This window comes from Mandrillus leucophaeus, unplaced genomic scaffold (genome assembly GCF_000951045.1).
Source record: "Mandrillus leucophaeus isolate KB7577 unplaced genomic scaffold, Mleu.le_1.0 Scaffold307, whole genome shotgun sequence".
Lineage (NCBI taxonomy): Eukaryota > Metazoa > Chordata > Mammalia > Primates > Cercopithecidae > Mandrillus > Mandrillus leucophaeus.
Genome location: NW_012103221.1, coordinates 274,516 through 288,790, shown reverse-complemented (window position 1 = coordinate 288,790; position 14,275 = coordinate 274,516). Strand labels below are relative to the sequence as shown.

General features: G+C 37.6%; 1 protein-coding gene across 4 annotated transcripts in view; it reads left to right on the top strand.

The window, feature by feature from the left end:
• Positions 1-14,275, top strand: part of UGP2 (UDP-glucose pyrophosphorylase 2) — a 53,647-nt gene that overhangs the window by 6,891 nt on the left and 32,481 nt on the right. For all 4 annotated transcript variants that reach the window (XM_011987295.1, XM_011987297.1, XM_011987294.1 and 1 more), the window contains 2 exons: positions 9,259-9,386; positions 10,789-10,896. In XM_011987295.1, coding sequence (XP_011842685.1) covers positions 9,273-9,386; positions 10,789-10,896 — 222 coding nt within the window. In that variant the 5' untranslated portion in view covers positions 9,259-9,272. The remainder of the gene's footprint in view (positions 1-9,258; positions 9,387-10,788; positions 10,897-14,275) is intronic.

The window sequence follows — 14,275 nt, the reverse complement described above, 5'->3', positions numbered from 1 at the left end:
TACAATTTCTTTTCTAAATATCATATTTTGAATTTGGAATAATAGTGTTTGAAATTGTGGCCATCTTGGTCTTGGTAATTAAATGGATTGTCCCATGCACAATATTAATTGAAACCATACTTCTTATTTATTTATTTATTTATTTATTTATTTATTTATTTATTGAGACGGAGTCTCGCTCTGTTGCCCAGGTTGGAATGCAGTGGTGTGATCTCGGCTCACCACAACCTCCGCCTCCCAAGTTCAAGTGATTCTCCTGCCTCAGCCTCCCGAGTAGCTGGAATTAATAGGTGCACACCACCATGCCCAGCTAATTTTTGTGTTTTTAGTAGAGACGGTTTTACCATGTTGGCCAGGCTGGTCTTGAACTCCTGACCTTGTGATCTGCCTGCCTTGGCCTCCCAAAGTACTGGAATTATAGGTGTGAGCCACTGCGCCCAGCCACTTCTTAGATATTTAAAATTCCACTACCAGGCATATATCCTTCTATTAATAACACATTCTTCAAAAGTTGGCTTTATGAAGCTATCAAAGAAAATTAAACTGTGTTTTTTGATTGGGTGACATATGTGTGAGAAAAGAGATAACACTCTGTTTGAAAGCTGTTTCCCAGTTTTCTTGATTAGTGATGCAGGCATCTCCTTTAATTTGTTGCACAGTAATTGTCTAAGACTCAAATTTTGCCTCTGCCAACAGTACCGTTGTTTATTTTTCTCAGTCATTAACAAATGAAATCGATTGTGCCCCCAATCCATTTTGACAATTAAGGATTGTTTTTGAGAACCATGGAGAAATTGGCTATGTTGTCTCAGTTAATGTACATAAACAATAAAATGTTTCATTTCTCTAAACATTTTTAGATATTTCCGTTAGTTTTTTTCTGTGTAAATCAAGAGAATTCCCTCTTTCTTTGTGATTTCGCTTGTGTCCTAAAAAAAAAAAAGCCATTCATTGTCTTCGTGGGAGCAGAAATTAATTGTATTATGCTTAGTCTCCTTTTTACTTGCTAGTCAACATATTGTAAAAATACTATTTTAGGGGATCCTTTCTTTGACAGTAGCTCTTCTTGGTCCTTGGCCACAATGACAATGTGATTGGAGTTTGTATTTTCTTATAGTTGCTGCTCTGGCAGAGGCTGATGTGATATTTCATTTGTGTTATATGCCTGCCTAGAATTTTAAAACTTCCAAAGAGCGCAGGAAAACAGAACAACATAGTTATATCCACTGTTTTGCGTTTATTTGTGCCAATGGCAAAATGCTTAGCCTTGGTAATAAAATATTTATGGAACGCATAAAAGCATTCTTCGATTTTTTTCATTGCTTAGACAACACAGTGTATAAGGAAGTTGAAGAGCATGAGATGCAGTAAGAAAGTATTATTCTAATTGTAGTTTTAACCTCACATAGCAGACATAGTTGAGCTGCCGGTTTTCATTCAGATTTGATGGCAAACACCTGGATGTGGTAAACCATGTAAATGCACTGTAACTGAGAAAGGAGAGACCTTGCTCCAGAAGACGGAGAAACAGGGCACCAGGCAACAAGGTTTGAGTTCCAGCTTGGCATTGTGTCCTTAGGCAAGTCAGCATCTCTGGGCCCCTGTTTCTTTATCTCCAAAATAAGGAATTGGACTCACTGACCTTAAAACCCTTCTAAGCATAAAAGTTTCTCTAAATGCACTCATATCAAGTTACAGGGCAGGACTACCGGATCAGTTTTTGGCTTTTCATTGTGGTTTTATGTCATACCTCTTCTCAACAAAGGAGTGTGGGGCCTTTTGTAATGACTTTGTAGTCATCCATTAAACATAAAACAAAGTAGTATTATTTAACAAATCTCCGCTGAATGTTCTGTTTTCCATAAGTAGTGTTTTCTTTTTCCTTTGAGATTTTCTGTATGAGAGTAGGATTAATTTTAATTGTTAATGAGAAGTCTGGTTTATATATAAATTGTAGCAGTTTTTTTTTAAGTAAATCATTGCATGATTACCAGAAATCTTACTTAGCAACCTGCTCTGCATATTTGTTGCTGCCACAGTTCTTGAAAGCCTGATATCCTTTTATTTGTTATCAAAAAGCATTTATTAAGCATTCATATGAATGTAAAGCTGAGTCATCTAAAAATATCTCAGTGTAGTCATATTATAGTTGACAGTCTTAATAATTTTAGTATGAAAAGATCACATAAAATCATATAAGATACAATTTAATTGAATTTACTTTTCTTAATATATCATTGAATGACTTGGAATATTTTTTCTATATTTTTCCCTAGATTAAACTAAATATAAACATAAATTGCCCAATTTTGTTTAATCTCTAAAGTTACTAAAAATATTACATTGGCATTTATATTGGTTAATAAAATTGAAAAGAAATTTAGTAGTCATTTATCTAGACTACCTACTTGTGTGAAACTTCTTTGACCATATGCCTGATGCTTGACTAATAAATCAGCCTCTGCTTGAGAAACCTTAGGGACTGGGACTTCAAGTACTTATGACAGTCTGTACTTATCTTAACTCTGCCTTTCTGTGACCAGACATCATGGCTCTTGTACACTTTCACTATAGTCTTATTTAGCACTACCTACACTAGACTAGACTTTGCCTTCTGTATACCCAGAGCATAGCTGGATCATAATAGGCTCTTACTCAATAAATGTTACGTGAGTATCTACTATATCTCAGGCTCTGTGTTTGGCAGTGGGAATACAGCTGTGAACATTACAAACATACACTTTTGCAGAATTTACAGTCTATTGGATAAGATAAACATTGAATAAATTTTTAAAAGTATGATGTTATAAAGGAGAGGTACAAGGATCTAGCATATGAGCATGTAATAGGTAACTTAGTTTAGAAAGATTTCTAGGAGGATAATCTCAGGTAATATTTAAACTGAACTCTGACAAGTGAATAGGAGCTATTCAAACTACTATGATATGAGTATTTAAGTCGTGATCTACAGTTTCGTTACATACCATTATTAGGCACCTATACTGTGCAAGGTGCTAAGGTAGGTTTTGGGAAAACAAAGTTGCATGACATAATATAGTTTTTTCCCCCTCAAGAGAATATGTTCTAGGATTGCAGACAGACATTTAACTAAAGAATTGGGGTTTTGAGGAGTGTTTGACATAATACAGAGACAGGAATGATTAAAACTCCCAAATCAGTTGTGATAGAACGGCAGGCCTCTTTGAATGTTCAGAAGCCACTGCTTAGGGCACTAGGAATAGCACCATCAAAATGACAGAAGCTAATCAAGTAAAACAGTTTGAGTCTTTGGGTACTGAGAGATCAGGGCGGTTTCCCAGAGGTTGGGATGATTCTCATTATTCTGGAACTCATACTGGGCCATTCTTATTTTTCTATTTTTTTTTTTCTCATTTCTGCCTCCCCTTTTCTAAAAGTATTGTAAGTGCATGTTTTAGAACAATCTTATAGTTAGGATGCTTTTAACTTCATGGAGCAGAAAAATACCAATTCACTTGGCTTTCAAAAATGAGGGTCTTTTTATCTCATAAATCCTGAAGTAGGATATGCAGGGTTGGTTAATTCAGTACAAAAACTTATCAGACTTTCCTTCTGCTGTGCTGTCTTTGACATATCTGCCTCATTCTTGAGTCAGCTTCCTTCAACGGCACTAATCATGGCAGAAGAAATGTGGGGTGATGGGTGGATACATACTCATTATGTGAGCAGAAAAAATAGTCTTTTCTGATATATGTCTTTTTTGAGTGAGGAACACCTTTCTCCAAAGTTCTTTGACAGATTATACCCTTATGGCTCACTGGCCAGAATCATATTACGTTTTATGCTTAAACCAATCACTAGGAAGGCTTTGGACCAATTTGGGCCTGGTGCCATCTCTGAAACACAGGGCATTGGGGCAGGGGGTTGGTGACGGAATAGCATTGGAGTAGCAAGAAGGATGAAGAATATGGCTGTTACAAATATGTTAAGATAAATGGAGTGTAATCTACCAGAGCTACTCAAAGCCATACTGGCAATGTTTGGTTATTAGATATGCATATCCTCCCCACCCCAAACCTACTGAGTCAGAATCTCTCTGGGAGCTTACCCAGGAATCTGTGTTTTAACCAGCCTCCAAGTGATTTGTGTGTACATTAAAGTTTTAGAAGCACTATTCTAGATGTCCCAAATGGAATAGGAAATTGCAGCCTTTAGGCAGTCTGCTTTCACACTTTCATTAGCTTTGTCTACTCAAAAAGATACTTCAGCTTGACTTTTGAGACATGCCTGGATAAGGAATTTGTATTTATTTCTGTAGGCAATGAGAATTTCATCAAACAAGGAAGAGAAGTGATATGATGGGGGTTGCAGCTTAAGGAGATCAATCCATTCTCCTTGGCACCATTAGATTAGAGTGATGGGCAGACTAGTTAGAAAGCAGTTGTCATGACTAGGAGAGTAAAAATGCTAGGGGAGTTAAGGTAGCAGTCATGGAAATGGAAAACAGTGAATGGAATTATGGCAATCATTTAAGAAGTTTTGATATTGGATTGTGCAATGCGAGGGGAAAGGTGGGGAGAGCCAACTGTGACTATGAGGTTTAAACCTTAGTTTCTATGAAAATGTTAATGCCATGGGGAACAGAGAGGGCAAAAAGAGTAATTTAGTTTGGATGATCAGTCATGTTTTGGACATGTTGAGTTTGAGGTACCTAGCTGGGTATCCAGGTGTCAGAAGTCTTTAAGGCAGTAAAGAATGTGATGCTGGAGCTCAGGAAAAAAGTTTAGGATGAGAGACAGCCTTATCTTGATTATTTTTTGATTATATCTTGAAATAATCAAGATAGCTTTATCTTGATTATTTCCAGTTGCCATTAAATTCTTGGGGTTTTATGGTTATTTGGATCACACGTCATTTCCTGATTTAAGATTAAGTGGGCTCTCCAATTTTCTGACTTTGAGTATCTCTCATTGTGGGTTTTCCAGGAAGATTGGGACTGATCAGACGGAGGTGGCCTGGGGATGGCTCTTCAGCTTCTTTGGTGCTCTTAGTGCCTTCCCTGTGGTTTTTCCATGGCCTGTGCATTGTGAAACTAGCTTGTGTACTTATTTTGTTTGCGCCAGTGTCGGGGTGTCAGGGAAGGGTATTTTGTATACCTCTTACTTGCTGAAATATATGAAATGAGATCCATGAATTAAGAAACAAAAACATTCACTTGTCAGATTGACTGTATCCCTCTCTCTTTTTTGGCTCCAGCTGGATAAAAAAGCCCATGATGTTGAAATTTTAGTTCTTGTGAACAGGAAGAATTAGGAAATTGGGGGAAAGGAGGAACTTGTGAAAAAAGTTATAGCCTGTTCTATCCGAAATTGACTTAAAGTGTCTAGTAAGTCCAGTTTTATGTGGTGGGAAATTATCTTGTCTGTTGATTGAACATAAGAAGAGGTTCTGATATAAATGTTTTTGGAGGAGAGTGTGGTATTTAGGGCCTTTGCGTCAAGGTTAAAGAGAGCCAGACCAGGAAGAAAACATTAGCAAGGTATTTCTGTCTCACTGTGGTAGAATGCAGCTAAAAAAACATGGCTTTGCTTCTGGGCTCCAACGTTGGCCTGCTTTGTGACCTTGAATAAGTCATTTAACTATGTTCAACCTGTTTCCTCATCTGTAAAATGATCAGAGTAGGTTAAATGCTCCCTCCCATCTATAAAAATGTTTATGACTAAGGTAGTGAAATGTTTGACTCCCAATCCACTCTATGTCTGAAGTCGTGGGGAAATCAATTTTATATTGCTAGGAAATAGGGACAAAACACTTTATGAGGTTAGAAATCTTGCATTATTCAGAGGATTTTAGTTGACCTTCCTTTAAAAACTCAACTGTCCTTGTCAGAAGTGTAACCTGAGAATGTTAAATCCAAGAAAGTTTCTAACATCTGTAGTACTTTTCCTACCAGAAATTTCAGACCATTCTTCAAAAATTCAGGATGGATGAGGAAGTCACCACTAAGGGAAATAGTTCCCTGCTCTGTGTCTCTGGTCTGTGCCCAGACGCTTAAGATAGCTACTCTTCTTGTCTAAGCACTCTTCCTTGTTCTTTATTCTTGAATATTTTTTATTCGTTACAAGCCCTTCCTGATTCTTTAATCACTAAAAACAGAGCTTTTAGAGGGGTAGAAGAGGTGACAGGCTTGTTGTAATGTTCTTTTGTTTAAGCTGATTGTATGTGTAAAGAGGGTGGAAGAAAACAAATTATTCTTCGTGTGCATTGGTGCTGTATCAAACAAAAGGAAGAAACAAAGGTTAGAGACATTTCTCAAGTTTGAATCTGTGTCTGGGATTTTTTTCAAATCTGCCTCTGAAACTTAGACCTGTGTTGACAGAGAGCACATGCAATATTAAATGTGAGTCTTTCAGCCAGCCTTTCTTAGCTTGGCTTGATAGGATAGTGACTTGGGTTCTGTGTGTTTTGGCCTTAAATCATGTAAATTAATAAGTTACTGCTCTGCAGAGGGAGCTTCTAAAATGTTTTGTTTTTGTTTTCAAATGGTTCTCATTTAGACAAATCTCAAACAGCTACTTTAGTTACTTCTAAACTTTGTAGTTACGTTTAGTTTTATCTCATTTTGGCATTTTTCCAGTGTGTAACTTAAATGTTTCTGTCATGATTTTTTAGGAATGTGCCTGTGAATGCTGGGTTTCAGGATCTAACTTCAGCAACAAAGTAACAAGTCTGTAGATATGTTTGAGTCTAACAAAATAACTTATTTTTAAAAATTATTATATAGTTACTTCTTGATGTATTTTAATTGATCAGAATCAGACTATCAAACCAGGCATGGTAGCTCATGCCTGTAATCCCAGCACTTTGGGAAGCTGAGGTGGGCAGGTTGTTTGAGCCTAGGAGTTCGAGACCAGCCTGGACAACATGGGGAAACCCTGTCTCTGCAAAAAACCAAACCAAAACAAACCCAAAAGTTAGCCGTGACTGTAGTCCCAGCTCCTTGGGAGGCTGAGGTGGGCTTGAGCCTGGGAGGTGGAGGTTGCAGTGAGCCTTGATCATGCCAACTGCACTCCGACCTGGGTGACAGAGCACAACCTTATCTCAAAAAAAAAAAATAAAAAATAAAGAATCAATTCATATGTTCTTTAATGTAGAGGTTTTTCTTCCTCTATATTTAGTAGATTTTTATTTCAAATTATTTTCCAAACATTGAATGAGAATTGGCTTAAAGATTAGGGAAAGAGGCATCCCAGGTACACATGGGGTGTTGGGGTAGGATACTTAACCAGGGACAAATTTTAAATTACAGCTAAATCTGTCAAGGGATGAACATATATGGATGATGTAATGTTAACTCTAGTTTGAACTGTTCTGCAGTAACTTTTAATTACCTCTCATAGTTTAGGCAAATGTGCTCATCCATTGTCATGGGTTTTACAGATTATAATCAGATTGCTACTTACTAGCCACAATTTACCTTTAGGTGGTTTATGGAACACACATGGTGTATAGTGCTTCTTGGCTCACAGAGGGTCTCTTTGGTTCCCAGGCTAGACAGAGTACAGTGGCGTGATCGTAGTTCACTGCAGCCTGGAATTCCTGGGCTCAAATGATCCTGCCACCTCAGTCTCCCTAGTTGCTAGGACTACAGGTGTGTGCCACTACGCTCTGCTAATTTTTGTATTTTTCATTGAGACTGGGTCTTGCTGTATTGCCCAGGTTGGTCTTGAACTCCTGGCCTCAAGCCATCTTCCCCCCTCAGCCTCCCAAAGTGCTGGGATTACAGGTGCAGACCACCCAATCCCTGTCCACTTTGATAGTATTACTGGAGAATATTAACTTAGTTGTGTTAGGGTTTATAACTGTAAAAAGACCATGGTTGGAAATTGGGTATTTTAGAGTTCAATTTCAGCAAATTTCCTTGGATTTTTTTCTCTTGGATTTAGATATGATGGAACATATATATGAAAAGATTTTTGAAGAGCTATGTTAAATACCTCATTTGTTAACACTTTTAGTTATTTGCAGGAGGTAGAGGCTATTTATATTAAATAAATTACCCCAAGAGTTACATAGTTTACTATTTTCTGTTCTCAAAATTATCTTTAAAATACGTTGGCTTTAATTTTATCTGTATAAATGTCTTCTCCTATTCAAATAATAAGTGAAAGAATTTATAGTAGGTGGAGTATATAAGAGGAAAGAGTTTTTAGCCTTAATGAAATGTGATTCTGCTAAATTAACAAACATTTGTAAAAATAACTAGTTATCAAACAAAATATTTAAATATAAACTTTACAAATACATTTTAAAAATAAGATTGAATCAAGTACTGAGGATAGAAGGGGAGGGGTGGACAATAATCCAGTTGTCCCTATCTTATGAGAAGTAAATAAGATGATTACTTTCTAGATAAAGTGTAAAACAGCCACCTGTGTTGGTATTTTTCTCCCAAGGCGTTTGGGTCTGGGGTGTTTCTTTTTGTGTTTTGTTTTTGTTTTTGTTTTTTGTTTTTTTCCTTTTCTTTTTGAGACAGGATCTGGCTCTGTCACCTAGGCTGGAGTGCCGTGGCGCGATCTTGCCTCACTGCAGCCTCTGCCTCCTCGGCTCAAGGTATCCTCCTGCTTCAGCCTTCCAAGTAGCTGGGAATACAGACAAGTGCCACCACACCTGGCTAATTTTTGTATTTTTTGTAGAGATGAGGTTTTGCCATGTTGCCCAGCCTGGTCTCAAACTCCTGGGCTCCAGGGTCTACCCGCCTCGGCCTCCCGCAGTGTTGGGATTACAGGCCTGAGCCGCCGTTGCCCAGCCTTTTTCTGTAGTTTTCTATTTTTGTTGTTTGTATTTATTTAAGAGGGATTTCTGTCACCTTTAGTGAGATCCATCTGTCACAGAAGTGCCCAGCTGTGCCAAAAGCATTAAAAGTCTAGTCTGACACACATAAGCAGTGCAAAGTCTTGGCTGAAATTGGGAACCAGAAGATGGCAGGCAGCCCTATGCCCTTTTCCTTTTAAAATGAAAACGTTGATACAGGAAAGTAGAGGCACCTTGGAATTGCCAATACCTTTCAAGGGGTTCTTATTTAGTGGAGAATATGAAACTGGAGTGAAACAAGTCCTAACTAGTTGACACCACTGAATTACTGCCACAGGATAAGGGGACCATGAGACTGAGCCCTTTTCATTTGCTGAATACCAGAAATAGATCAGTTATAGCTTACCAGCTGTTTGAGTGGCTTCCTGGAGTTTTCAGTTGATGGTTTTATATTTTTGTTTTAAGATCTTAGCAAAGCAATGTCTCAAGATGGCGCTTCTCAGTTCCAAGAAGTCATTCGGCAAGAGCTAGAATTATCTGTGAAGAAGGAACTAGAAAAAATACTCACCACAGCATCATCACATGAGTTTGAGGTAAGGAGGTCTCCACAGTGGTTTTTTTTTTTTCCCCCCGCTTCATCTGTCTTCATACTGAGTTACTGCCAGTGATGATCATCATCATCCAACCTCAAATTAGCACAAGATGTATGATAACATCAAAAACAACAACAAAAAAAATAGAATTGCTTGACAATTAAGGGCTTTTAACATTTGCCCTTTGTAAATCCATCATCTTTTTTTCATTTAAGCCTAGGAAGTTTTCAAAGTCATTAAAATAATCAGAACCAAATTATACTTTGTTCTGTGTTTTGATGTCATTGGGTGGAGGAATGCATTCCTGTGTTCAGTCGGAATTGAGAGAGGTTAGCTTCATATGTCCTGCATGCCGTTTCCAAAGAGTCAATTCTGATAGAACCATGCTACTTTGACAATTGTAATAGAAGTTTCCCAGAACTGGGAGGCATTCACTTTTTTACTTACAAATCAGTGTGTTAGAATTTTCATTTTTATATTTCAATTCATACTTAATGTTTTGAAGCTAGCTGTGTTTTATTTCTCTTTGTTCTTTTACTGAAGATTAATTTTCATTTAGAAGTAGAGAAAGATATTGGTAAGTAAGTGTAGTGGCCAGGCGCAGTGGTTCTTACCTGTAATCCCAGCACTTTGGGAGACCAAGGCAGGAGGATTGCTTGAGCTCAGGAGTTTGAGACTGGCCTGGACAACATGGTGAAACCCTGTCTCTACCAAAAAATACAAAAAGTAGCCAGGCATGATGGTGTGCGCCTGTGGTCCCAGCTACTGGGGAGGCTGAGGTAGGAGGGTGGTTTAAGCCTGGGAGGCGAAGGTTGCAGTGAGCCAAGATTGCGCCACTACACTCTAGTCTGGACAACAGAGCAAAAATGTGTCCCAAAAAAAAAAAAAAATACAGAGCCAGTTGGAATTCCCATTAAACAAATGGTGTTTGTTTGTTTTTGGTTTTTTTTGAAACAGGGTCTCACTCTGTCACCCAGGCTGGAGTGCAGTGGTGCAATGTCCTCTCACTGCAGCCTCAACTTCTGGGCTCAAGTGATTCTCCCATCTCAGCCCCCGAGTAGGTGTGACTACAGGCACACACCACCACATCTGGCTGATTTTTGTATTTTTTTTTTTTTGTAGACACCAGGTTTTGCAATATTGCCCAGGCTGGTCTCAAACTCCTGAGCTCAAGTGATCAGCTGGTCTGAGCCTCCCAAAGTGCTGGGATTACAGGTGTGCACCAACCATGCCCAGCCTCTATTAGCTTTTAGGATGTGAAAAAATCTCTGCTCCCTCCATGTCCTAATGGTATAAGAATTTCATTCAAAGATATTTTAAATGTGTAACTTGTATCTGTCTTTATGTTTTTATTAAATATTTAGCATTCTGCTGGTTGTAACAATGACTTCTATTTTCACAGCACACTAAAAAAGACCTGGATGGATTTCGGAAGCTATTTCATAGATTTTTGCAAGAAAAGGGGCCTTCTGTGGATTGGGGAAAAATCCAGAGACCCCCTGAAGATTCGGTGAGTTTTAGATTAAATGTAGGAAAATCTAGGGTAATTTTGGACATTGGTTTAACTTAGGAGGGTAGGGTAGTATAGGGGACCTGTAACAATCATCATGTGAAACAAGACAGGACTTTCTTTGAATTCTCTGAGCCCTCATCCTGAAACTATGGAGACAACCTTCAGCTCCTTTCTCTTCTTTTAGACCTCTCAGAGTCTTGCTGAGGTCCTCTAACAGTCTAATCTCCCTGTGGCAGTACCCAATATCCCTGGATATGAAACGACTGTTTTGCAAAGTACTAAATATACCATAAGAGCTTCATTTATGTTTCTTCCTTCTCTCTTCCAAAACATTTGATTTCTCATTGCTTATAGGGTCATGGATTCTTTGCCAGACCTTAAAGCTCTCTTCTGGCTTTCAACCCATCTTTATAGCCTTATTTCCCATCTGCCTTATGTGAACCAGCCTAGCATTACCTTTATGCACATTGTATTCCCTTGCTTCTGGACTTCTGTATATGCTTTTTCTCGGAATGCCAGGGTCTCTTCTGTCAAAATACTGCCCATTCTTGGAGGTTCTATTCAAATGCCTGTACGTCTGTCAGCCTCTAGGAGAAAGCTGCACTGTGGAGGTATGGAGTAGTAGTATTAGAGGTTCAAATCCTAGCTCTTCTGCTTATGAGTTTTGTGTAAAATGAGAATAATACTAAGTACTTTATGTACTTCACAGGGTTATTTTGAAGCTTTTTTAATTTCTGTGGAAATATGTTAAACTTTGAAGCATTTTGCAAATGTTAGTGGTTATTTCTACCATCATGTGGCACTTAGTCAGCCTAATTAGTCGTGTTTGTAACTGTGTTGTCTTTCATATTAGATCCCGAAGCCAGGGGTTCATGTGTCTTGAGCAAATACTTGTTGAATGGATGATCTAAATGAAGTGATTGTTTAAGGATTTGGTTAACACATTGGCTTTCTTCCCTGTCCTTTCAGCGCTTTGGAACCCTGCTTCTTTCGGCACATTTCACTGCAGGTAGAAAAGACTTGATACAGTGGAATAATTATATGTAGATAGGTAATTTTTTATATGTGTATAATCTTACATAATCTAATATTGGTTTAAAAATTGGGCTGTTTATACAGCAGGGGTATGGCAAACTATTGCTTGAAAGCCACCTGTGTTTGTAAAGTATTATTGGAATACAGCTTCACTCATTAATTTATATACTATCTATCATAGCTTAAGCTAATGGAATCCCTCTTATTTTTTCCTAATGAGAAAATTAAATATATAGTGCCTAGTTAGAAGTATGTTTATTTGCACATGTGGAAAATGTCTTTCAGTTCTTAAACTTTTAAAAATTATGCATTACATTCTTAGTATAAAAAAAAGAAGCCAAAAAATAAAAATCTCATGTAATGTTCACTCTGAGGAGTCTCTTATTTTTGATGTTAAAACTAAAATTCCTCTTGGCTGTAATGCTTAATAATTACAATATGCATTTTTAGGGTCTGCTGTTTTGGTCTTTGATTTCCTTGGCCCTTGTGAATGGAGTGATTTATTTTTCTACTTTTAAGGAGTAGATTTAATAGTATTTTCTTTCAAGAAAGAGTTAGAAGAGAATTCTTCTGGATAGGTATGTTGTTTAAGAAAATAAGTAGGTATAAATTCAGTCAGATTTTTAAAAATGTTTGGGAACAGCCTAAACTTATAATAAATTTAGGCACTATTTATTTCCCCCCCCCACTTGAAACACTTATACCTTTTGTTTAGAAATTATCCTAATTTAAGTAACCTCCCTTATATAGTTTATGATGGACCTGGACCTGGGTATAGAAGTATAGTTTCTTTTTTTTTAGACAGTCTCACTCTGTCACCCAAGCTGGAGTACAATGGCATGATTAAGGCTCATTGCAGCCTCTATTTCCCTGGGCTCGTGTTCTCCCACCTCAGCCTCCTGGGTAGCTGGGACCACAGGTGTTTACCAACATGTCTGGCTAATTTTTGTATTTTTTTTTTTGAAGAGATGGGGTTTTGCCATGTTGCCCAGGCTGTTCTCAAACTTCTGGGCTCAAGCAATTTGCCTGCCTTGGCCTCCCAAAATGCTGGGATTACAGACATGAACCACTGTTCCTGACAGTGGTTTTGGTCTTAATTCTTGCTTGCAGACCTGGGAATTTTTTGTTTTCTACTATACAAACTTAACTTTTTGGAGATAGAGCCTACTTGAAGGAAGGTACACAGATTTATTATGTTCAGTATATTTTAAGGTTCAAGAATTACTTTTTTTCAGTGGAGAAATCTATCTTTTGTACTTTGAGAGATCATGATATATAGTAGGGATCCTTGAAGTGGGGTTCAGAGGGTGGAGAAGGAAGGAGAAGAGGAATCAGAATCACCTTGGGATTTTTTCAATTCAGTACTACCCTACCCCATTCCCAAGAAAGTTCTGGTAAATTCTTTCAGGAGGCTATGCCCATGTAGTGAGCCATAGTTACTGATAGTAATACCGAATTGATATAGGACAAAAGAATAGATATATAAAACAAATTCTAGATGTAATATGATTTTATGCGGTCTTTTTCTGTTTATAAAAGTATAAGTCTTCATTAAAAGTGTCTTTATTTTGAAGCCTACGTTTTAAGCTTCTTCAAAAAATGTATTTGCAATCCTGTATGCCCTTAATGTTGAAAATTTTGGAATGCAGAGGCAAAAGATAAGTTTGCTCTTCAACTATGTCATGAGTTTCTTGAGGGCACAAATGTGTTTTATATACAGTATGCATGTTACTAGCTTTTGCAGATTGCTCTGAGAATACAAATCATGGGTTAATGTTTGTTCACCTTGGTTCTGTTGGATGCCTCCTTCCAGCCTCCTCTCCCCACTCTTCTCTTTCCCATAGGTTTCCTTTCTCAGGCCTTAGAGATTATATAGAGGTCAATTTTCCTTTCAAAACATAATTTTAAAAAGTGAACATAGGTCTTTTTTAAAAAAATGCAAATAATATTTTATATTCCTAAGTGAAAAGAAATTACTGTGGAAGAACAGCCATTTAGAGTAACATTTCTCATGTCAGCCTTGTATCAAAGGTGTGACATAAACATTGTCATACCAATGAATCTATGTTTTTGTGTATGGGTTGACAATTAGCAGAGTCAGCCACCTGGTTTGTAAGTAAAGTTTTATTGGAACACACACACACATTCATTTACCTATTGTCTATAACTGCTGTTTTGCAACAATGGCAGAGTTGAATAGTTGGAGTGGAGACAGTGTGACTTGTAAAACCTGAAATACTTATTATCTGGCCTGTTTACTGACCCCATTTTAGCGTATGTATTTTCGGAACATCTTTAGTAGCTTTCTTTATTTCTTTGGCTCTCAGAAAACTGACCTCAT